The sequence below is a fragment of the Eurosta solidaginis genome, chromosome 1 (assembly GCF_040869045.1).
Source record: "Eurosta solidaginis isolate ZX-2024a chromosome 1, ASM4086904v1, whole genome shotgun sequence".
In the NCBI taxonomy this organism is placed as follows: domain Eukaryota; kingdom Metazoa; phylum Arthropoda; class Insecta; order Diptera; family Tephritidae; genus Eurosta; species Eurosta solidaginis.
The window spans coordinates 16100526-16126996 of NC_090319.1; the positions used below are offsets into that span (position 1 = coordinate 16100526).

Consider the following 26471-nt stretch of genomic DNA (forward strand, 5'->3'; position numbering starts at 1 on the left):
AGACGGTTAAGCGCCAATTAAGTAAGTAAGTAAGATGGCTGCAGCAGACTCAGAATAGTATCAAAAAATCATATAATTTGGTATAAAAAACTCTAAGATAAAAAGCGAAGACTGCTAGTTTAGTTCAAGTCATGAGATCGCCTTACTTAAATTGTCAGGATTATTTCGCTCTTTATATGTAGAAAGTTTTATAATTTATTTTTAGCTACTGTGCAACTTAATCAAAATTTATATCTTGTTCCATAGATCAAACAACAAATAATTTTTAATGCACCGTATAAGCTATTGTTGCAACAGCCGTGTGTACGGGGACTCAAAAAACTCCCCCCTGGAACCTAGGACCAGCCTCTCTTTGTTTTTGGTTAACGACTTCCAGGCGTGCCGCTTGCTTCGCATATCATTCTTCTTTGCAGCTGAATTGTTCAGGTGAACACTTGTGCGAGTGGTCCTGCTCTTATTATTGGCTTTTAATAATGCTCCTCAACTTAAATGAGTCAAACTGGCTTCTGTAATCAGAAGGCTTTGAAATACTTTACCAGTCATTGCTGAGAAGGTAATGGGCTGCTTTTACCATTTATTAAGCTATTTTAAAATGTCATTAGTGCCTTACTAAAAAAATATTGTACAATATTTTACTAAGTTGGCAATGATATTGCGCAATATTCAACATAGCCGGCATATCGACTGAATAGCTGAATGACAATCTAAAGTAAAACGACCTCCATTCAACCTTTCGGCAGACACTTCGCCACCTCGCAAAGCTCAAAGTGAAAAATAAAGTTGAACCTGCAGGTACGTAAATGGGAACTAAAAAATTGTGCTAATAAATTTTTATAGAAAAATAATAATAAATAATTAAAAAAAATATTTACTCGTGGTGAGTGCGAATGTGAAAAATTTGCAAATATTTACGCCACAAAATATCTTAGTGATTAATTCGTAATAAAAGCCACAAATAGTGAGAGTATGTGAGTTAAGACTGGACATGCTTTCTCTTTGGGGAGCGTGAGGGTTGAAGTGATTTCGTAACTGCATATTCAGATTGCGTTTCCTACTCATCTGAAAGGTGTTTCGTGAAAAAGTGCGTTAACTTCAATTGGATTATGATAAGATACGTGAAATTGTGTAATTCATATCTACATAGTACATACATGCTTGTGGAAAATACGTAGATATAAATTGTGTCCATGACGTTGTCTGCACGCAATGGTCATATAATAATTTGGTATGTAGTAGGTGGTGGTAGTAACATGCATTCGTAGTTTGGTCTTCGTTCAATTACGTTTTTCGGGAAATTACTTTTTTATTATTATTGTAGTGCGCGACAAAGTGTTTTTGTATGAACATTTATTAAAAAGTTTTCATACATACATACATACACCATATATGTATGTATATAGAAGTAGTAGGAAGAGAAACTACCAATGCGTCATATACATACATATATTTGTCTGCGTTTTTTATACTCAGAGTGCTTTGCACACAGAGTATATAACTTTGATTGGGTCACGGTTGGTTGTACAGGTATAAAGGAATCGAGATAGATATAGACTTTCATATATCGAAATCATTAGTATCGAAAAAAAAATTGATTGAGCCATGCCCGTCCGTCCGGCCGTTTGTCCGTCTGCCCGTTAACACGATAACTTGAATAAATATTGAGATATCTTCACCAAATTTGGTACACTAGCTTACCTGGACCCAGAATAGATTGGTATTGAACATAGCGAAATCGGATGTTAACCACACCCACTTTTTATATATATAAAATTTTGGAAAACACATAAAACCTGATTATTTAGTAAGTAATATACTTAGAATGTTGATATTAGACGTGTGGACTGATATTGAGACTCTTGATAAAAATTTGAAAATCTTTTTTAAAATGGGAGTGGCACCGCCCACTTGTGATAAAATCAATTTTACAAATATTATTAATCATAAATCAAAAATCGTTAAACCTATCGTAACAAAATTCGGCACAGGGGTTGCTTTTACTATAAGGAATTCTTTGAAGAAATATTAACGAAATCGGTTAAGGACCACGCCCACTTTTATATAAAAGATTTTTAAAAGGGTCGTGGACGAATAAAATAAGCTATATCTTTGCAAAAAAGAGCTTAATATCATTGGTATTTCATTTCCCAAGTGCATTTATAGCAATAAATAGGAAAACCTTCAAATTTAAAAAAGGGGCGTGGCACCGCCCCTTTTATGACTAAGCAATTTTCTATGTTTCGGGAGCCATAACTCGAAGACAAATTAACATTTCGTAATGAAATTTTGTACAAATATTTTCCTTATAGCAGAAAATATTTCTAGTAAAAATGGACTGGATCGGTTAAAGACTACGGCAACTTAGATATAAAACAAGCTTAAAAGGGTCGTAGACTAGAATAATAAGCTATAACTTAACAAAAAATAGCTTTGAATCAATGATATTTCACTTATCAAGTTTTTTTGTAAGAGGAAATGGGGAGACATTTTTTTTAACGGGCGGTGCCACGTGTTATGTAGAAAAGTAATTTATCTGAAATGAAATGTACAATTGAAGCTCACGCTGAGTATATAATGTTCGGTTACACCCGAACTTAGACACCTTTACTTGTTTGTATATATGTATGTATATATGCGTCGAAGGGCAAGGGCATTCACTTATTTACCTAAATATACTCATAGCATGTTAATGCACTTTTGCAAAAAAACAAAACTATAGCCAGAAGAAGAATAATTATGCAAGATTAAAAATAAAAAATTACATCATTATATAATAACCAAACAGAAATGATAAATGCAACATTACTGACATAAAAAAATTATAAAATACTACCTTATAAAAAATTTTGCAATTCACAAGATTTCCTATTCTTCATATGCGCTATGTTTAAATAAAATTGAATACGGGCAACAACTTCAAAAACTAAAAGTTTACAAAGAAAAAGTTTTTCCTATTTATTGTTATAAATCCACTTGGGAAATGAAATACTATTGATATTAAGCTCTTTTTTGCAAAGATATAGCTCATTTTATTCGTCCACGACCCTTTTAAAAATCTTTTATATAAAAGTGGGCGTGGTCCTTAACCGTTTTCGTTAATTTTTCTTCAAAGAATTCCTTATAGTAAAAGCAACCTCTGTGCCGAATTTTGTTACGACAGGTTTAACGATTTTTGATTTATGATTAATAATATTTGTAAAATTGATTTTATCACAAGTGGGCGGTGCCACTCCCATTTTAAAAAAGATTTTCAAATTTTATCAAGAGTCCCAATATCAGTCCACACGTAAAATTTCAACATTCTAGGTGTATTATTTACTAAATAATCAGGTTTTTTGTGTTTTTCAAAATGGTATATATATAAAAGTGGGCGTGGTTATCATCCAATTTCGCTCATTATCAATACCAATCTATTCTGGGCCCAGATAAGCTCGTGTACCAAATTTGGCGAAGATATCTCAATATTTACTCAGGTTATCGTGTTAACGGACAGACGGACGGAAGGACGGACATGGCTCAATCAAATTTTTTTCTATACTGATGATTTTGATATATGGAAGTCTATATCTATCTCGATTCCTTTATACCTGTACAACCAACCGTTATCCAACCAAAGTTATAATAAGCTGGGTACAAGTACAGCTGCGTATAAAAGCATGTTTAGGATACTAAGTTCGGCTGGAACTGAACCTTACAATGGTTCTCAGCTGTTAGTTCGTGCAGTTCATTTAGTTTCAGTTCTTTGACAGGAAGCATTTTCAAAAGTGGGCGCCGTTATTACGCGATTTTTCCTATTTTATAAGAAATATTTGTCAGCATTAAGGAAATATGTGTACTAGGGATGCCAATTTTTCGGTTTTTGTAATACTGGAATTTACGGGATCCCCTTACTGTAATACTGGGATTTCAATATTTTGCAACAGTTTAACATCTTGTGCAACCCCCAACTGCAACGTAAATGATAAGACAAATTTTTTTATTAAAAATGTTTCATTTAAAAATAAAACTATTTTATTTATTCACAAAATATACAAAAAAAGTGTTTAATACAAATTGATTAATTCATTGAGCTGTTATAAATTGTATCCTTTGATAAAGAATATCTGAATATATTCCATTCTCTTTTACTTCTGCTTTCATTTTTCTTCTTATTCTTGTCCAACCCTTATTTCGTTTATCTTTATTCCACTCCCGAACCCATTACCACTCCAACTACTACACCCACTCCTACTAATATTTTCACTTCCATTCCTACTCTCATACCCACTCCCACCAACACTCCCACTTCCACTACCACTCCCTGTTCCAATCTCACTCCCATATGTGGTATTTCTATACCAAATAAAGAATGCCTACTTCACCTTACCGGCCGATTTCAATACCTTTATTCCTATAAACCACTAAGAAACTATACGACACTAACAGCGTTTTCTTTTCTGAAAATAGTTTGTAAATTCCTGCCTCCTCCTCCTTTCCATGTTTGATCCCTGTCTCTCCTCCGTATCTTGCCCCTTTCACTTCTTCGATTTTTCTCTCTCTCAATCCCGCTTAACTCCTATCCCTCAACCACCACTTATTTTTCTTCATCTCCTTCCCTTCTCTGGGTTCCTCTCAAATATTTCGAATGCTTCTCAAATAATAAGCTAGTCAAGGCGGTATCGAAACTTCAAGCAAATCAGTAACTGTTAGGCATCTATTCTGTGAATGTCCAGCGCTCGGTAGACGAAGGCAACGTTTTATGGGCAAGATGATCTCGTAGATCTGACTGATATAGCTGAGGTCAATACACGACGCTTAGTTAGCTTCACAAACTCAACGTAGTGGTTTGATTAGGAGAGTAGGAACAAATCCGTGTGGTTTCACAATGGGCCTATAAAGGCCTAAGTGTGCCGCTCCGATATGGACGGCAGCCACTTGAACCTAACCTAACGGTGGTCAACAGCATTGGTCGCGCTAAAGCTAGTACCTATGCTTCTTCTCTAGTAAAAAATAATAATAACAATGAAACGCACAACAAAACCGCAAACAATACTACATTAAAAACTAATAACACAAAGCATGCTGTTGAGTCACAGTATGTTGATGAGGGTAATAAAGGCAAACGTACAGGTGTTAGCAAACGTCGTAAGAAGTCGACCACAGTGGGTTCGTCAGCTGCATCTACATCAACTTCTGCAGACAGTTCTTTTTGGCCGGAGCATTCTGTGGTGCATTTGTACAAGAGAAATACCAATATAGTGCCAAAAAACTCTATTACCTTCACCGCGGGTACAGCAAAAAAGTAGTCACCGACTCACTCTCTATAGTCGTTCATTACCAAAATGTTCGTGGTTTACAATCTAAATTAAATACCTTTTTTCTTAACAGTTTCGCTTTTACAGCGCAGGTTGTTGCTTTCACCGAGACCTGGTTAAAACCTGACAATTTCAACGCTGAGCTTTTTTCAAGTAACTACGTCGTTTACCGGCGTGATCGTATATCTAGAGCAGGCGGCGTTCTTATTGCTGTGGACTCAAGCCTTTCATCCGAGTTGCTGTTGTTAGACAACGCATTTGTAATTGAGTTTATAGCAGTAAAGATTTCAATGCGATGTTTTAACTTATATATTTGTTGCTCATATATTCCGCCCCGGTCGGATATGTATGTTTACAATTGCCATAATTTAGCTATTCGAAACTTGTACTCTCAGTTGCGAGACAAAGATCGCTTAGTCGTTCTTGGTGATTTCAACTTACCCTCGGTAAATTGGATGAGCTTGAGCGACTCAAACACTTTGACTCCCACCTGTCAGCATGATTTCGTTAAGAATATTTTAGATACATCTCTAGTACAGATCAACAATGTTTTAAATTGTAAAAACAAAATTCTTGACCTGGTATTTGTGGATGAATCAGTGGGTATTGCTCTCAATCGTATTTCTCTTTTATCTTTTCCAGAAGATCCCTTACATCCTACGCTTGAAATAGCAATTGATATTATTCAGCCTCCTATGGAGCTGTGCTTTACAAAATTAAAATCTCGATCCCGCTCAAGATGTTTTTATAAGGCGGACTTCATAAAACTCAATGAATTGATTGCTACTCATGACTGGTCAGATCTTTATTCGAGTAATGACGTCGACTCAGCGACTTCATTATTTACGGTATTCTTGATGGCTTCTTTTAAAGCTGTGTCCCCCTTCGATGTGTTAGTGCTGGAACAAGTAAACCACCTTGGTTCACAAGACAACTTATTAGACTCAATAATGTTAAATCTAGGCTTTATAAACGTTTCAAGAGATCAGGATCATCTGCCGATTTTTCTAAATATTCGGTTGCTCGTTGCAACTTTCATTGTCTAAACCAACAATGTTATAAGTTGTACTTAAGCAGTTGTAAATTTCAATTTTTCAACAATCCGATAAGATTTTACAGTTTTGTTAATTCCAAGAGGAAACATCTGGTTTTCCAGCTACTTTTTCTTTTGGTTGCAGGAATGCTAGTTCTGATAATGATATTGCGGAATTATTTGCAGAATTCTTCAGGTCGACCTACTCATCTAAACGTTTTCAACCCAGTCAACACTCCTACAACTTGGAAAGTTTTAATTGCATTCCTAATCCAGTAATTGATAAGAATACTGTTCTTCAGAGCCTTCTCGGTTTGAAACCGATTTTTTCTCCGGGTCCAGATGGTGTTCCTAGCTGTGTACTCAAATACCTTGCAGTTAACTTATCTCAGCCGATACATAAATTATTCCAATTATCTGTGGAATCTGCCACTTTTCCATTGATTTGGAAGAAATCATTTATTATACCTTTACACAAAAAAGGTAGTAGGTCTAGTATCGAGAACTATAGAGGTATAGCTAAGCTTTCAGCTATTACCAAAACATTTGAGCGAATAATTACATGTCAACTTCAACACATGTGTATCTCCATATTATCGCCCTGCCAGCATGGGTTTGTGCCGCGTAGATCAACTACTACCAACTTGCTAGAGTTTACTTCTTTTGTAATGGATGGATTTTTAAACAATGGGCAAACGGATGTGATCTATACCGACTTCAGTAAAGCGTTTGACTCTGTCAATCATGAGCTTTTAGTTTACAAACTTGATTTACTTGGATTTCCGAAGCATTTACTTGCATGGCTCGAAAGCTATCTCGCGAATCGGACTCAAAAAGTTTTGTTTAAAAACAGCCTTTCTAGGTTGTTTGATGTAACGTCTGGTGTGCCTCAGGGTAGTCATTTGGGTCCGTTACTTTTTACCTTGTTTATAAATGACTTACCACAAACTCTCATACATTCCCGAACTCTTATGTATGCGGATGATGTTAAACTTTGTTACTCATACTTGCCTTCGGAGTCTTCCCGTGTGGAGTTTCTTCAGGCAGACTTGGACTCGTTTCAATGTTGGTGTACTGCATTTCACCGAGTGAAGCCAAGTTTGACATCGTATACGTTAAACAGCACGCCTTTGGAGCGTATATCTGTCGTAAGTGATCTAGGCGTTCTTTTTGATCCTAAACTGACTTTTAATACGCATATTTCATCAATGGTAAGCAAAGCAACGGGTATACTCGGTTTTGTGAAGCGATGGGCTAAGGAGTTTAATGATCCGTATCTGACTAAGACCCTCTACACATCGTTGGTACGACCAATCTTAGAGTATTGTTCATGTGTCTGGTGCTCAGGGTATCAAAACTTTATAAAGCGTATTGAGTCAGTACAGAAGCAATTCATTATATTTGCACTACGTGGTCTTAACTGGGATTCTAGTGTGCATTTGCCACCATATAGAAATAGGCTTCTCCTTATAAATCTGCCAACTTTAGAAAATCGAAGAACTTTACTCGGGGTAATGTTCATTCACAAGCTCATTATGGGCGAGATCGACTCATCTGATCTTGTTAGTCGACTAAATTTTGCTGTTCCTGGTAGAACGTCCAGGCACTTTGTGCCTTTTTATTTACCACTTTGCCGGCAAAATTTTGCCAAAAATAATCCACTGCGAAGTTGGTGTTCGCACTACAACAACTTGTATAACTGCATCAGTTTTGAATGTTCGTTTTCCGAGTTGCATAATTCAATACTGTCACGTCTGGCCTGATATTTTGTACTTTCTTTCCTATGTATGGTTGAATTTAAATATTTTTAATTCTAGCATTAATTTTATGTTTTATATATCTTAGTAGTCGACCGCATTGTGTCTGTGTCGACTTTAATCCAAATAAATTAAATTAAATTAACCAATTTAATTGGGTAGCCGATATTTTTGATTGTTACTTGGTATAAGTACATCTTATTCTATTATATATCGTAATTGTTCCTGTTATCCGGTTAGGAAGGATTTGAGTTTCTACATTTTTATGATTTCATGTAAAGCTCTTTTGTAGCTCAGTGAATATTTTCTTTTCAAATAAATAGGTGCACCCTATTGCACATTATATATCAATCCATGTGCATAATGTGTAAATGCATAATTATGTTTTACATATTTACTATAGTGATTACAATATGACAGTGATAAGGTTGGAGGAACTTGTTTTGAAGTGCTTCGTTATCAAAATGGTTTTTGGCTACATAACTTTATGTGGCTTGAATATATGTATGTATGTACATTTATAGCTTTTTAAACATTGATAAACGTGTAGGTATATAGAGATTTGAAAATTCAAGCATATACATAAATGAAAGTCGGCAACCAAGTAGCTAAAGCTGCATTACGTTTGAAGTTGCCACCGTTGAAGGAGGTGCATTTTATTTTAGTGAGGTAAATATTTTACATGTGATAACTAAGATTGTGAAAGAACGCATTGAAAAAGAAACAAGTCATAGCTTTCTTCAAAAATAGTGTCTGGTTTTTAAAAAAGATGAAATTCTTTGTAAAAAAAATTAAAGCAAGAATTAGTATAACACCAGGAAGATCAGTCGCTCTGGGGCTGTTATTTAATTCGTTATAACATTTTATCAAAAAGTACTCATGATATGAGTCAAGCTGTGGTACTACTAAAAGTACATATTTTTCTGATTAGGAGAAAAAAACCAGCGATGCAATGAAGCTCCTCAATAAACGATTTTTCGAGAGCTTTTAAGAACTCAGGGATATCAAGGCCAGAGAGCGAAATTTGAGAGGATAGATAATCCTTCCTACTTTGGCTTTTAAATATTCTTTATTCTCTTTCCGGTGTTTTTCATTTGAGAAAACAGTATTTTCTCAAATAAGCCTCTGCAGGCGCTTGTAACTCACAAGGTGAATTTGAAACATTTTTAAGACCAAATTGGTGAGTTTTAAATCCGTAGCCAATACCTCAGTGCCACTTTGTGAGAAAAGTAATTTATCTGAAATGAAATGTACAACTGAAGCTCACGCTGAGTATATAATGTCCCGAACTTAGACACCTTTACTTGTTTTTTTTTTTGTTTTTTTGTCTAAAACCCAAAATTGATAGAGCTTTAGTTGATCGTATTATATGTTTGGTCTCGATTGAAGATGTTGAAGTCGGCTTGCAGAAGTTCCATGTATCGGAATTTTTTTCCGTCCAAAGCCTGTCATTTCAGTATAACCCCATTTAATTTGATTGCCAAAGATCTGAAAAATCTATATAGGAATCCCTTCTTTGTGTCGTATCGTTAGTAAAATTTTTTAAGTGATAGCTGTGCTTAAAAATATTATCGATTTTGGATAATAGGACAAGAAAATCATATCTTTATAGGGAAATCTGAACTCAATTCTAAATTTTTATTTTGATTTATGGCGTATCAACCATCTCTAATCGCTACCAAAATTTATTTGTTATATCTGTGGACCAGTGCCGCCATCCAGTGCAGCCCATCCGTTTGAAAGGGTGAAACTGAAAAAAGCGTTACTTTAATATTTTAAGAACGACCCTAATGTACATATCTACCATTTCATCTTGGTCGTCAACAATTCTGAATGTTTTAAATGGGGCGCTTTAGAGCAATGAAAATGACCTACTGTCTACATTGATAAGGTTGTTTACCAATAGACACAAGCATTTACATTAGGGAGTACCAACATTACCTTACATTTACATTAGGGAGTACCAACATAGTTTTTTGTTTTTTTTTTTTAGATATTCTCAACATAAAAAATTGTAATATATCAAAATTTAAAAGCAGATATAAGGCAACCAAGTTATAATAAAAAACAATTTCGCCTGTATTTGCAAAGATTACAAAATAAGCCTCAAATTCATGGCCGGACTATTGCTACTTTTTTTAGACCCATACACATACATACATATATAGTGAATATTTTCAATTTACATTTATATATATAGTATGTAGGTTAAATTAACAGTTTATGAAAGTATATTGTTATTGTATTGAGATACACATTTCAGCAGAAAACAGGCTTTTGATTTTTCAGGATGCACTCGGGAGGGCTATATATCTCAGAAACTTAGAGTAGAGTAAGGGTGGTTATCATTCCTATAGTTAGTAAACTACAGCACTCACAAGTCAAAGAGTAGAGGCCTGTAGCTTCTTCCTTTATTCCAATAACGCTTGACCTACTCATAAGAGACAACGCTAACTTCCGCAGAATGGACAGAGACATTCAAAACAGCCACAAAAGACAAACAGGACGACAAGTAAAAGCGAGGTTCTGCGAACACTGATCGCTACACATCTCCCCATATTCGAATTTACACGAAAACAATCTTAATACAGGTATTTGTACAGTAAACTCGTTCAGAACACAAACATTAAAAAAAAATAAGTGCAGTCTATCAGCGAGCTGTAAATACAAGACCAAAGATAAGATAAGATAGATTTTTTTGAATAATTTCAGGACACTTTCATCATCTTTTCGGAACATATATGTAATACTCCTATATTGCTAATAGAAAATGCTCGCAATGTGTTTTGAATTCGAAAACAAAACAAGACAGCCTACAAAATTTTTGTGATTGTAGCAGCATAAGTGTGACAAGAAAAAATTAAAATTTAGGTACATTCGATTATTGAATACAAAAACAAAAACGTTTAAACAGCAATATATCGGCACTCTGATGTTTGGGAATGTACCTAGCGCTTTTGTAGCAATATAGGAGTATTACATATATGTTTCGGAACCATATGGTAATTTTTTTGCTATTTCGGTATTTGTTCGGTACTAGTTTAGAGATAACTACATGACTAATCCGACAGAATTTTGGAATTCTTTTCGAATCTTCTTGAGAACATTAAAATATTTTTTCGGGATCAATTCGGTACTATCATCATCATATATATTGTTTCTAATTGCTGTTTTTATATTCGTTTCCCTTTTTCGCTCTTATTTGGAATCCAAATCTATAAATAAAGTTTTGGTTGTAAAGATGGAGATTCGGGCTATCAGCGAGCTTTGGGAAATTTTGGTCGTAGTGCTTTTGTTTAGCTATATTCTATTAAAATATTTTGCTAAAAATAAACTATTGTGAGCACACAAAGAAATCTATTTGTACTATGGCACTATTGTGAATATTTGCACTGCATTACCGGCAAATGCTCTCATACGCCAGATGGCAGCGGAAGCTGGAAATTTTAATTGATTGATAGAACAGCTGATTTCTGTTGATTTTTGATAAGAGAGATTGGTTGCGCAAGATGCCCATGGCTACGGCTCGTTTCAGCATAATATTGAAATTATTTTTGGACAGTTTTATGGTTTTTCGGCGCTTTTTCGGTTTAGCGCAATTTGGTGATAACTTCGGTATTATTTTTGGATTATTCAGAGAAATCTTTCGGGATAATTTATCAACTAATTTGGAACTAGTTTGTTAAGCTTAGCTGTACCCTAGCCTTATATTTTAGCTTAAATTCTTTGAGCAATGCCTGTTTTGTTTGTAGAAATGCTTTTTAGCACAAGCTCTCGTTATTCAGCAAAATTGAGGAATAGGAAATAATGAAAATTGCTCCTCCAAGACAGTTGAACTGGTGAGTGGGGACCCACTACTTGGAATACTCTTAACGCAGTCTTATGCATGATGAGTAGATTGCACGCATTTTTATGGGGAACGGCAGTTCAAGCGACACCAGCGCCATCTGACATGAAAAAGTAGCAACTTCCAACTTTTGTTGCAAGCAAAGCATAAGAAAAATATTTCGACATTTGCTTTGGCTAAGGTTGTTTTCACACTATGCAAGTGAAATTTGTGAGTTTTTTCCACTCGCTGGTAACTTTTCTAACATTTTCACAGTTAAAAGCTGCAATTTAACAAATAAATAGGACACAAAATATATTAGCAAGTATATTTCTTGTATAGTGAGAAATCCTATAACAGTGATTCGCAAAATTTTCTACGTGAATGCAAGGCGAAATAAACTTCAATTGCCAAGTCTGAAGTTCCCTCATATTTACAAACGCAACGTTTTGCGTGATTGTGGCTATGTTACTGGCATGCATAAGATTGCGTTGAAGGCATCGATATTAAAACGTTGATTGTGACCCGGCCATTAGAGATGCAGAGAGTGATAAATAATTCACAACATTCTGCAGCACAAGCGGGTATTTTATTAGTTTGTTTGTCTTTCCAAGTTCAGCTTCTCTTTTTGTGGAAATTTTTGAACATTTGCAGTGTAACTTCTTATAATCGCTTACACAATTTTTTGCTGGGAACACATCAAATTTACACATACTCGCCTTTTGGGCAAACACAAATGTTGCGCGGTTTTCAGTGTATCTCAACATGTTTACCTTGCTACTTGACCTTCAGCAATGTCGTCTGCAAATATACATAGGTATGTATGTATATATCGGAATGTTTGCTTATCCACACACCACCATAATTGTTGTCGGTCGTGGGGTGATAAGGTGTGCGGTCAGGAATTTATTTGCATCATACAAATTGAGCGAATCGAAATTTGTACGTTGATGATACGTAGAGAATTTGTATTATACATATTTTAATGGTGACAGCTTTATTGCGCATGTGCATGAAAGAAAATAGTTGTTGTAGGTTGTGCGCGCCCACATTTTATATTCACTCATAACTCACTTTCTCTGCCTGACATTGAAGTATATAGAAAGTAAAAGTCGTATTGGAGGACATGCGCCTCCGTCTCTTATATGAGCTCCTTCAAACATTTACATATATGACACACACCTAAACGTTTCTCAGCTCACCTGGAAAGATACCAGCCTTCAATTTGTATTTATTTTGGACTTTATGACAATCTAGAGTGGCTATTTTGGTTCAGTATCTGTGTAGTGTTTCATCCTAAACGGTCGTCTTTTCTTGTACCTTTCGTGATTTTTTTTTTTAAATTATGTGTACATACGTACAATAATATATGAACCGAATTAATAAGCGAAGTATAATTTAAACTAAATAAATTCGAATCGTTGCTTGGCTAAACCTTAAATCTTATAAAGGTATGTACATACCTAGGTTCATATTCTTTCAAAATTGTTTATGAAAACTTTCCATACACACAGGCAACCGCATTCTTATCATTTTCTTCACAATAAAGTTTTGATCCGTCTACAAATTAAGTAGAGTTATATAAACCCTGTTATCAATTGCATTTGTTCTGACTTTAAAAAAATTTACAAATTTTATTAAATACTTGCAGTAGATTCGCCTATGTACATGTTTATATTTTATTGAAGTGTCCGACCGAATTTGAATATTCAGTAGAATCCTTCCTGAACCGGACATTCGACTCTTTTCTTAAGGTACGTACAGTTCGTACCTTAAAAATTTAGCAACAAACATGGTTTGCAATCATGATCAGTTATTTTCTTATTACTAAATTTCTTTAACCTTAAAAAACACTTCAAAGAATTGTTTAACGAAAACTATGTGAACCAATTTTGAAAACGTTTCCCAAAAAGTTCGAGAATGTCCAGGCTATTGTTACCCACCACCTAACATTCTCTATTTTCCCCCATAATTGCAAGCTCGCAACATGGGTTCTGTAAGGGCAAATCACCTATCACCAATTTACTAGAATTTACCACCCACGTTTCTAATGGATTTAGAAAAGGCCTTCACACTGATGTAATTTACACCGATTCAGTAAAGCTTTCGACAAAGTATCGCACCCATTACTTATTCATAAGCTCGGTCAACTCGGTTTTCAACCCCGTCCTATATGTATCTTGGTTATCGTACGCAAAAAGTAATCTTTAAAAATACACGTTCTGGGGTCATCAATTTTTCTTCTGGTGTTCCTCAGGTCCTCTTACCTTAAAAATCAAAGTCGAAAAAAGTCAAAGAAATGAAATTTCGGAGGCTGGAAAATTATTTTTTTGGGTATGCGTAGTGGAACTTTTTTCCTGAGCCCAAATCCTATCGAAAAATCGATGGCGCGATATCGTTTAATAAATCGACCCAGTCCTACGTTTAAATTCATTCAGAATTTTTTATAGAAACTTTACATTCAAAGAGGAACCGCATTCTTATCATTTTCTTCACAATAAAGTTTTGATCCGTTTACAAAGTAAGATAACCCTAAAATCATTTTATCAATTGCATTTGTTCTGACATAAAAAAATTACAAATTTAAACATTGTATTAAATACTGGCAGTATATACACCTATTTAAATATGTATATTTTTATTGAAGTGTTCGACCGAATTTAAATTTTGGGCCGAATCCGTCCTGTACCAGACATTCGACTCTTATCTCAAGGTACGGCCAGTTCGTACCCTGAAAAATTTAGCAACAAAAATGGTTTGCAATCATGATCAGTTATTTTCTTATTATTCAAATTCTTTTAACCTTAAAAAATACTTCAAAGAATTGTTTAACGAAAACTATGTGAACCAATTTTGAAAACGTTTCCCAAAAAGTTGGAGAACGTCCAGACCAAAATTAATTAACCGGAAAACTGCATATTTGAAAACTGAAATTCTAAATACAATTTTATAAAACTTTTTCAAACGGATTCAAAATTATTGTAAACAGCCGCAAACAGAAAAAGCTATGGAAATTCTTATCAAACTACGTCAATTAAATTATTCTGATTTTATTTTCAATATTTTAAGAAAAGCTTTTGTAATTGAAACTATTAACGGCAATTTCAAAAATTGTTTCGAAAAATTTGGGAATTTGAGAAAATTTTACATGTTGTCTGCATATATTTTGAGAATGCAATTTTATAGTCCAACAAATTTTAGTCTAAAGTCTAATAAGTGAAGTTATAGGACTCCCAAAATTCCCAATAATTTTTTGAAAATTTTGTTTCCGGAGGGTGTTTTAGATGCACACATATGTATGTATATATAATGTGAAATTTATTTTAGTATATGGAAGAAAATGTGAATCAAGCTTGCAAAAAAATTGTTAAAAGTCAATGCGAATGTTGATAGACCTACATATGTATATAGGAAAATAAGAATAAATATTTCCAATTGAAATTTAAATATAAAAGTATTTCATTATTTCACAATGAAAAATATTTAATGACTGAACTATGAAAACTTGTTGAACAATATAATATATAAAAGTTCATTGCTAAGCAACACTTTTGTTCTGAAAACTTGAACTGCACCGCCACATGTATAAAGTTCGAAACTACGTTTTTAAAATTGGTTCGCATAGTTTTACTTAAAAAAGTTATAGAAGTTAATAAATATTAAATATGGAAAATAAAAAAGGAGAATTCAATCGGCGAAAAGTGATACAATTTGTCACTGCTATTGAGTGCCCTTGGTCTATAGCACTCAATGACTACCCGAACCCAAACCGAATACGAAGTTACAGTAACTGAACAGAAGTCAAATATTCGGTCGGACTCTAGTTTATAGTAATTATATACATTTTATTATTAGTAGGGGCATAGTTCAAAAAAAAAGCGATGAGTTGGGAATACTACACTCTTCACTACTGAGTGATTTGATTTCTCAAATATATAATAAGAAATATTTCGGTTAAATTTTCTTTATAATCACTATTTTTTGCTTCTTAATAGCTAAATGAAGCATCGATTTAAATCCAAATGATCAAAAGAAGCTTGGGGGCGAAACAGTTTGAAAAAGTGCCGGACCATACAATCGGCGTGAATTAGAATTCAGTGTTGTAATAATTTTTTCATAGTTCGCGAACTACGTTGCTTTCGCCGAGTGTTCATTATTCATACGAAAACCCGCAAATGCTTCGTCAGAACTTCAAAAATTATTCCTCTTCTTGGACTTTCTGTGAAATTATAATGTGAATTAAGAATGAGAAGATTCGTGTGGATAGCGTATAATTTTGTTTCACCTTTAACCTGCAAATGTTGCCTTCAGCCAAACAATGTTCCTCAACACGCTATCAGCATGTTTAAAAAACTTTCTCTCACAATGTTCTCACCAAATTGAAGAGCACGTTTCCAAAAGTACAGAACAAAATTTTATTGCTATTCAAAATTTAATTTAATCTACTTTATAACATAATTTTTAATATTCCATTTTTTTCTCTTTATCTACTCATTGCAGTCATTTTCAACATCATACCCTTAAAAATCAAATCTTCAACATGACTACCTACTTCAACTACCCATCAAAGGAATTGCAGGAGGAGCTTAGCCGCATTGCGCGCGCTATTGTTGCACCCGGAAAGGGTATCCTCGCTGCTGATGAATCAGTTTCCACAATGGGTAAACGTCTGCAGGATATTGGTGTTGAAAATACTGATGAAAACCGTCGCCAATACCGTCAGCTGTTGTTCACCACTGACCCTAAGCTTGGTGAGAATATTTCCGGTGTGATTTTGTTCCACGAAACATTGTACCAAAAGGCTGATGACGGCACACCATTTGTTGAGTTGTTGAAGAAGCGTGGCATCATCCCCGGCATTAAGGTCGACAAGGGTGTTGTGCCATTGTTCGGCTCGGAAGACGAGTGCACCACTCAGGGTAAGAAGATTAAATTGAATTTAATTTAGATTGGAAAAAAATGTGGTGTGTAATAATCATTTCAAGTAGTCACGCAGCTCGCCACCAAATAGGCGCTCGGGCGGGGCCATCACTGCATTAGAAAACAAAAATTTCATAAAACTCACCTTTTCTCTTTTTGTGTTCTACTCCCCCAAAGGTTTGGATGATTTGGCTGCACGTTGCGCACAATACAAGAAGGATGATTGTGATTTCGCTAAATGGCGTTGCGTCTTGAAAATCGGCAAGAACACACCTTCCTACCAATCCATCTTGGAGAATGCTAACGTTTTAGCGCGTTATGCCTCTATCTGTCAATCTCAGCGCATTGTACCAATTGTTGAACCCGAGGTATTGCCCGATGGTGAACACGATTTAGATCGCGCACAAAAGGTGACCGAAACTGTATTAGCTGCTGTCTACAAGGCGTTGAATGATCATCACGTCTACCTGGAGGGTACTCTATTGAAACCAAATATGGTGACAGCTGGTCAATCATGCCCCAAAAAGTACACACCCGAACAAGTAGCGTTAGCCACGGTTGAAGCTTTACGCAGAACTGTACCAGCTGCTGTACCCGGTAAGTACTTTTTTGTTAGTTCGAAATTCGAAATTATTACTGTTTCCATATGTTTTATTTACTTAGGCATTACATTCTTGTCTGGTGGGCAGTCTGAGGAGGAAGCTTCTGTACACTTAAATGCCATCAATAATGTGTCATTATTGAAACCATGGGCATTGACGTTCTCATATGGACGTGCCCTGCAAGCTTCCGTATTGCGCGCATGGGGTGGAAAGAAGGAAAATATTGGTGCTGGTCAAAATGAGCTGTTGAAACGCGCGAAGGTATGTTTATAAATTGACTTTTTCACAACGAATTAATGCATTCACAAAAACTGTTGCGTTACATATGGTCTACGAGACGAGGTAATAAGAATGAAATGGTAATTTCAATTCTACTTGCTGTGTCTTGTGGTGGCTTAAAAAAAAAAACACAAGCAATTTTACGATCTGCAATTGTTTCACAGTGATACCTTCATTTTTTAAAACGGTTGAATAAAAAACCCACACAACTATGTTTACGACATGCAAATGCATCACAGTGATGCCTTGGTTTTAAAAGGGTTGTAAAAACGCTAATTTCTAATAATTGTTTTTAATTTCTTTTCTATTACTAAGTTAAATTCATTTTTAGCACGCTTTTATTAGTTTGGCCTGTATGTAACGGAATCTTTGAGCTTAATTTTCACCGGTTTCTAGAAGTCTGATTAATTTGAAACTTTGCATACGTATCGAGGACCGATGACAATGCATTAATGTGATGGTGTGGTGACATAAGGTCAACGGCCATAAGGTCAATTGGCCTTATTACCACATAGCCATTTAGCAGATTTTTTCATGTAAAATGCAAAACCGGCGATTTTTTGAAATGTTTGTATGGTGAACCCCCAGGGGGTTCCAGGGGGTGTGCCACTGGCAACGGTGGGTCGGGCCTCCAAAGTTAGTGGGGGTCGGTCATACATTTGGACTCGATTGGAGCACTCTAAATGGGTCAAAGTGGGATTTTTCAAAATTTGCCCCTACCCATAAGTTCGACCCAAATTGGTGGACATCAGAATTCGTTTTAGAGGTATGGTTCCTTCAGCAAAGTTTCTTATTTTTATCCCTAGAATATGATTTTCACAGAGCAATGGGCGATTTTTTTGCCTCCCCACAAATCGACCCGGCCTAGTGTTTAGCCTTGATGTATCTCTTGTTGGGATCCCCAGACAAAGCAATATTAAAGATAATGCATTTGCTGATGTTGATATAAATACGTCGACTAGTTTCGTCACTGGGTTATCTTCTGACTGTGATGTCTCAAGATCCTACGAATATACTTGAATGGGAGAAGAATGAGCTTCCTTATTAAATAGGTAAAGTTTCTCTACTAAAACCGTCAGGATGAGAAGGAAGTGGATTCATTACTTGCCTTGCTCATATTTTTATCTTATATATATTTTTTATCTTCTCAGATTTTTTAACTATGCTGATTAAAGAAAACATGGAAGGCCTAATTTCGAATTTCGAACTGCGAAAGTTCATACCACGACGCAGCCATACAGGTGACAGCCGCAAATCAGCTGATTGGTACTTTTTTAATATGATTTGACACCTCAAATTCCGCCACAGTGCGATTTTGATTAAGTCCATCGAATTACATAAATAAAGTGCCTTGAATATTTATTTGTGTATGTATGCCACCGTGCTGCCATCTTTTATGGTTCCGCCGTGGTTTATACTTACGATTTGAGCTTCGAATTTCGAAAGTTTATACTTAATTTCTGAAAACGATAAAAGTTCTTTTATGGCTAAACTTTTTCACAGCACAATTTCGATCTTCGAAAGCCCGTAGCTATCTGCAGAAGGCTAGCTAAGAAAAACGGAGCCGTCACTTTTTTTTCTTAAAATGTTAACTCTTGAAAGCTGGGTTTCATACAATATTCAGTCATCGTTGTATATATTTATTTAATGCTTGGACTTTTCTGAAAGCTTTAAACTCTAAACTCTTCATATCTTTTGCATTCTATATGTGTATCTAATTTAGGTTGCTTAACAATTTTAAGTTTTGCTAACTTGATTTGCATTTAAATTTTATTTGAATGTTTTTATCTACCTTTATCTATATTACTTTACGCAAAACACTCATTTCTCACGTCTCTATGCCACGCACGCATTTACAAAATTATGTATCGCTTTTGCTACGCTAATAACACTTTTTTATTGCCGTAACATAACAACAGGCCAATGGACTCGCATGCCAAGGAATCTATGTTCCTGGTTCAATACCATCTTTTGCAGCTAATGCCAGTTTATTTGTTGCCTCACACAAATATTAAACATAAACAAATAGCACAAAGGATATTCTCACGTAAGCGGCGCGTAATCGCTGACAGTGCATTACACTCACACATGCGCATATACATATTTTAAAATTAAATAATAAGATTTTATTATTAGTTTTTATAATCTTTACACAATAGTATAAATTTATATTTTTATAAAATATAGATATATGTTTTATGAGTATATAACATTTCTAATATTTTTCAGTGTTTTAACAAATTTCTTTTCTTTTACTAGACCTTATTTAAAATTATATAATATCTGACTATTATCAGTTTTTAATTTTATTCCTCAACATTTTCGAATATCTTTTCTATGCTTGATTTTTGTTAACAAAAATAAAGGCTTAATTTATGCTCTTGTTATACTTTTTATTACTGCTTGTGATCACAGTTTCGTGTTATCTTTTAGGTATCAACCTTGCCATCTGTTAGCCTTTCACACGCTTAACACTCTGGGATTAATGTTTGTTCGGTCGTTCTTGCTACTGTTTCATGAAGAAACGAGAGATGGCCATTGCCAGATGCCATTTCGAAACAGCTGATACAATTTTCTACAAGAAAGCGTATAAAAAAAAAATCGTAAATGAAAAAATTTTTATTTTCGAAATGTGAATATTCGCACCCTTAACCCTTAACTAAAAAGTGTCACAACTCAAAAAACTCTACATCGATTTTTCAGCATAAGTCGATCCATAAAAACCTCGCGATATAACACATGGTTTTTGAGTTATACAGAACAAATCAACACAAAGCTACTCAGATTGTGAAACTTTTTGGTTTAGAGTGCGAAATGCTAACTATTCCATCAAACTGTGATTAAATAAAAAAAAATAAATGTAAGGCGCGATAACCTCCGAAGAGATCTAAGGCCGAGCTTCTCTTCCAATTTGCGTCGTGCTCCTCTTGATTTTCCCTACAAATTGGCCGGACGGGACCTACATGTTTTATGCCGACTCCGAACGGCATCTGCAAGGCAGATGAGTTTTCACTGAGAGCTTTTCATGCAGAAATATACTCGGAGCGCTTGCCAAACACTGCCGAGGGGCGACCCCGCTTAGAAAAATTTTCTTCTAATTTAAAAACCTTATTTCTAAAATTTTTGATGTTGCTTTGCCCGGGTGCGAACCCAGGGCATACGGTGTGGTAGGCGGAGCACGCTACCATCACACCACGGTGGCCGTGATTACCTCTAAAGAAAATTCTTTAGATATATAACAGTGTGATTATGTAGGATCCTCCATTTTAGTCATAGATATTCAGTACTGTTGTGATTCAAGCATCTTCTCAAGCGCAAGGAGTTGCAGGGTGTTCATGTTGCATGTAGGTACCATTGCTCAACTGTTTCTCACGTTGCTCGAGGCTAGCAACACAACATGAAGACTATGCGGAACCGTTCAAAGCTCTACTCTCAGCTATCATCGAGGCTCCAACATGAAAGCAAACTATCGCTTTTCGGTTTATCATTGGTTCTCTTCCAAACATCAATTTATAACGAGATTTTCAGGTATCCAATATCAGCACCCTACATTAGTAGCGAGTTGGCAACAAATATGTTGTGATCTCATTGAATTGAGAAGTTCTGTAAAATTTTTCTAAATATCTCGATCCACTAGGTGGCGCAATCTTTCGCGAAACGTTCCCTGCAAAAATCGCGAGTACTCCATGCACGTTATGGACCAACCGAGTGCTCCAAAATTAACCACAATTCATACAAAAAATATGGTCCAATTTACATTGCGATGTCCTAGGACTGGACCATATACTCCAGCTCCGCATTACATCAGAGTAATCCATGGAGTACTCACTGTCCAATAAACATCGTGTATTGATTACAATCGTTAAAAACGAGCAATGATCGGCTTACAATATGATCGTGTAGAAACATGAGTTGTTCCATTGCTGCATTACAGTGGAGTATAATGATAAGTACTCTAGTGGACCACATGATCCAACGATTTTTGCAGGGTTATTGCGCGGTCATAGCTCTCACACTGTCTGCACATTCGGAAGCCAATTGAGAATCTATTACAAGCCCGATGCCTGCAACTACTGAGCGAATAAATTTTTGATGGGAGGCTTTTGATGAAAGATATATACTCGGAGTGTTTGACAAATACAGCAGCGAACAGAAAAATAACAAAGGCGAGGGGTTGAGATGTCTTAAGAGATCAAAAGAACGTAAGAAGTAATCATAGAGCTTGTATAGACCATAAAAATAACATATCAATTTTTAAAACTGTCAAATAATCAAGTTATCATAAACTTCAAATTTAAAACTTCTTTCTCGACCCAATCGATTTTGAGCTCATGATGACCAATCATAACACTTGGCGCTATCTTCTGGCGTCACATGCTTTTTAATGAGGGATCAAAGGTAATAGCAGATTTAAGAAGTAAGGGTTGCAGGAGAAAACAGTTTAGCACATTCTGTGCTCGTACCATGCACAAGGCCGACTATTAGCGAAGACAAAGCTATCAAATCAAGAAGAAGCAAGTACCAAGTACAAAGAAGGACAAGCTTCCAGCACGTGCTTTCGTTTTGCTTAATCTCGCTTATGTATTCCAAGTAATTGCTTTCCTTGTACTGGTTTTTGTTCTTAAGATTTTAATTTTTATTTTGAGGAAGGGGGAGGGGGTGGGTTGCCTGCCTTTAAGAGGAAATAAAATCAGATAAAAAAAAATTATTAGTTACTAAACGTTGTATTGTGCTATGGAATGCGGAACACTGCATTAAGTGCATAACGAATTTTCATACCCCTACCTCCGGTATAGAATCAATAAAATCATATCTTTCGACAACATACATACACACATTTTGATCATATTGGTGTCTCAACCTCGTTATCATTAAAACGAAAATATTCTATTGACGCACTTTTGACTGGTAGTATTTCGTACAGAAGAGGTCATCTATCTTGACAAATATTTCAGTAATTATAGAAGATCGAAAATATTGTAGAGGTTGAATTTGAAGTCTTCCTTCGAGTAGGGCTATTGAGGTAATAAAAAATCGTTGCAGGAGTATTGGTAAACCCACAAGAAGAAGGTTTAAACTGTTGCATACTCTCAACATATTTATATCACTAAATCTGCACCGAAAGAATTACGCTAGTAAAATCAACAAATTTTTCTTGAATTAACAGAAATGCGGTAAAACTGAGTTTTTTGTCAAAAGAACAAATTTTTTAAGTCGTTCCAAAAGAAGAGAAACTGTTGGTCTCAATATAACAATATTACAATTACAAATTTTAAATTACACATTCTCAATCAATCTAACTGATTTTTCTGTTAAAAGTTTTCACTGGTCGTTTCAACAGCAAACAACTGTCAATATTACTCAAATACATGTGCTAATTTTAAAGCGAGACTAACTCACATTTGAAAAATGCCAGACTAGAAATGAGCCAATACTTTCAGATTCAGCGCCATAAGAAAAGGATTGGCTTATTTCAGTGTATACAGTTTGCAATTTTTAAGTTAAAAGAGCTTTGACTTGCATATTGTAATGAATTTTGGGAAATTCCTAATAATTATATACCTTCTTCTAACGTTCGAATTGCTGAACTGTCGAATAAATAACTCCAATATTCAGTATTTCAAAATGGTCTTTATTTAGACTACTTTGGGAGTAGTACTTCACAATTATACTTCACTAATAGCGTGTTTAATTCAAACTGATTACTGATTCCTCAACATGCGCTGCTTTTATACTCTCCGTTACCCCGTTCGCTCATTTATACTAAGGTCTAGACGTTTCACGAGCATGCCTTCTAGAACAGTTGTATCTCATGCTTGGTTATTTAGCTATATACATGTATATCTGTATTTTATGTTTTTCGTCTGATGGTTATGTGTATCGAATATTCTTCGTTGCATTGTACATAAGTGTGGCTGCTTGTTTTAATGTGTACATGTACAGAAGTGTGGCTGCTTGCTGTTTTTGTCGTTGTAATTATTTACTTAAAGCATAGTGATGATAATATTCGCCACAATATGATGGAATTTTTGGTTGTTGTTTTGACTGGTGAAAGGGTCAATTCGAAATCAAATATTTGCGCGAAATTTATTCAACCGCAATTAGCAATGAATGAAAATTGACAAAAAGCACGTTTTCACCAGAATACAACAGTATAGCTTAATCACGATCCATTAGGTAAGGTCAAATCACAACAGAAGTATAAGCCAAGGACCTATGTATAAACTTTACTTCATGACAAATTTCACGTTAGCGAATTTGCCCCAGTTTACCCTAAGAGGTCTCAGTTTGTTACTTAACAAGTTAAAAGAGTTATAAAATCTTAAAAATATAGAACTTTTTTAATTTTCCATCTTTTTCATCTAATTTCAGGCTAACGGCGAATCCGCTGTGGGTAAATATGTAGCCGGTAGTGTGGTCGGTGCTGGTGCTGATGCTGCACTTTTCGTTGCCAACCACGCCTACTAAAGAAACACATCAACAATAAATCAAACCAAAACGGAGGTGCTGCACGAGCCATGACAAAAGCAAAAATACAACAAAAAATAAAAATACAGGCTTAACTAACTAAAATGTTGTAAAATATGTATTATTGTTTGTAATTATTTATTAAGAATAAAGTGATACACATAGACAAAATAAAAAAAAAAAATAAAAAGGTTTGCTTCTAGTTATGTAGAAAATCCAAGCAAGCAAATCAACGAAGGAGGAAATCATCGGTGTGCAAAAATGATAAATATGTATTAATAAAGGCGAAAGTAGTTTGTTAAACCATAATCACCTTACTGCGTTTTTTCCTCCCACCTGATATGCTCGAATTTATTATGGAGCGAATTTGAAAGGCAACAATTTCAAGGGGTACAACACATTATATATGATGTATATCATAAAAAAGTAAAAAGAACATAGCATACTTACATAGCTACAATTTAAGTCTTAAACCCGCTGTTTGAACAACACCACGAGATATTTTCAACAGCAGCATGTAGACGCTTTTCATGGCTGCGGCGCATGCGCACCAATAACTCAATTTAAAAATATGATATAAAAAAAACTATGAAATATTTGCTGTTATAATTTTAAAATATTCATTGTCATTATTGAATATATATACATATATACATTTATTTAAGTGAATAACAAATTCATCATGTTGGAAATGTAAAAACCAAATCGAGACTAATAAAATAAAAAATTTGCTACATGCATGCAAAGTAAATAAATATAAAAAACTATATAAAAACATCAATAACTATATGTGCTATTATTTAAAAAGAAAACTCTATGATATTGAAAACTGTAGTTTGACGTGCAGGTATATAAGAAATATTAATCATGAAATTTTTGTATTAGATGTTGGCCATAAAATCGGTATTAAGCTGTCTATCATAAAAGATGTTTTGAAAAAATTTTTAAATCTAATAGTTGTTGAATTGATAGTTTGAAAAGCTGAATCGCATTAAGCACAAAATAGATGACGTTGTGTTAGTAAGAAAGTTTGTAATTTGCTAAAGATATTGTTAAAAATATAATAATAATTTAAATCTTGAAAATTATTAAGCAACTAATTCAATAGGTTCGAAGAAATAAGAAAAAACGACTTAAACTGGTACTGGTTATGACCATAAATATAGGAATTAGAATAAATGCATGTAAAATTCAATTTAAAGCAAAAAAAAAAAAAAAAAATTATCATAATAAATTTTATGCACAATAGAGTCCTAACTGCAATTTGTTCTCATTTGTTTTGTGATTTGAAACGGCATTTCTGTGGTTATCGACTTTTCGGCTCAGAGATCAAACTTTACTTTTTTAAACACTTCATGAAGACTGCATTTGAAAATGGAGTCAGATACTTAAATTTGGTTATGGTTTTGAAGAAAGGAGGGGTGCCACAGGGTGGTGCCCTATCCCCACTTTCGTTTAACTTGTACATATCAAAGTTACCTTCGCCACTAGAAGTTGTGTTCCTACCCCAATGACTGCACAATAACGGCCACAGGCCCAGGCCCACAGATCGATGAGCTTTGCAAATAAAATAAACGGCTACCTCCCTGATCTCTCCAGTTTTTTCACCTCGCGAAACCCGACATTATCACCGACTAAATCATCGGCGACCTTATTTGCAACTCGGACGTCCCAAATGTCGACCATTTTGAACATCCACGCGATCCCGATATGGTCGCCAAGCCTAAAGACTACTCACTGGAAGAAGGTACAAACCTGCCAAAATACTGCCCTCAGAACCGTTATGGGTTGTCTTCTTATATCCCCAGAACACCATCTACATAACGAGGTGAGAATACTCCCCATTAGGGAGAGAAATGAAATGCCAACCAAACAGTTCCTGTTGAATACCCAGAAACCTGTGCATCCCAACAGACAGATTGATGGGCCAATACCGCCCAGGGGCTTAAGGAGTCATCTCCGTAATTATTATGAGGAAATACGGCACCTGAGAACACGGCCGTAGTATAAAGCCAAAAAACACAAGCAGGTCCTCAGTAAACTCCACAAACAGGCGTTGGACCTCTATGCCAGGAGTTGCCCGGTGAATCCTGTTCTCAAAAAATAATACCCTAAACTTGCATAAGAGGAACGCACACTCCCTAGGGAAACGCGAGTCACTCTAGCTCAACTTCGATCTGGATATTCCCTGCAAAAATCGCGAGTACTCCATGCATGTATGTATGGAGTTCTCGCTATGGACCACCCGAGTGCTCCAAAATTAACCACAATTCATACAAAAAATATGGTCCAAAT

General features: G+C 35.2%; 1 protein-coding gene across 5 annotated transcripts; it reads left to right on the forward strand.

The window, feature by feature from the left end:
* The first annotated feature begins 684 nt into the window (after positions 1 to 684).
* LOC137249784 (fructose-bisphosphate aldolase) lies at positions 685 to 25433 on the forward strand. Of its 5 annotated transcripts, none has more exons than XM_067781706.1 (5): positions 685 to 792; positions 16408 to 16826; positions 17005 to 17424; positions 17491 to 17690; positions 24081 to 25433. In XM_067781706.1, exons 2-5 carry the CDS (start codon positions 16448 to 16450, stop codon positions 24174 to 24176), a joined length of 1095 nt encoding a protein of 364 aa, XP_067637807.1. In that variant the 5' UTR covers positions 685 to 792; positions 16408 to 16447; the 3' UTR covers positions 24177 to 25433. The 5 variants fall into 5 exon arrangements, with proteins under 5 accessions (XP_067637807.1, XP_067637808.1, XP_067637800.1 ...); XM_067781707.1 differs by having other exon boundaries at positions 758 to 877; XM_067781699.1 differs by lacking the exons at positions 685 to 792; positions 24081 to 25433 and adding exons at positions 8633 to 8750; positions 19628 to 20091.
* Positions 25434 to 26471: the final 1038 nt, after the last annotated feature.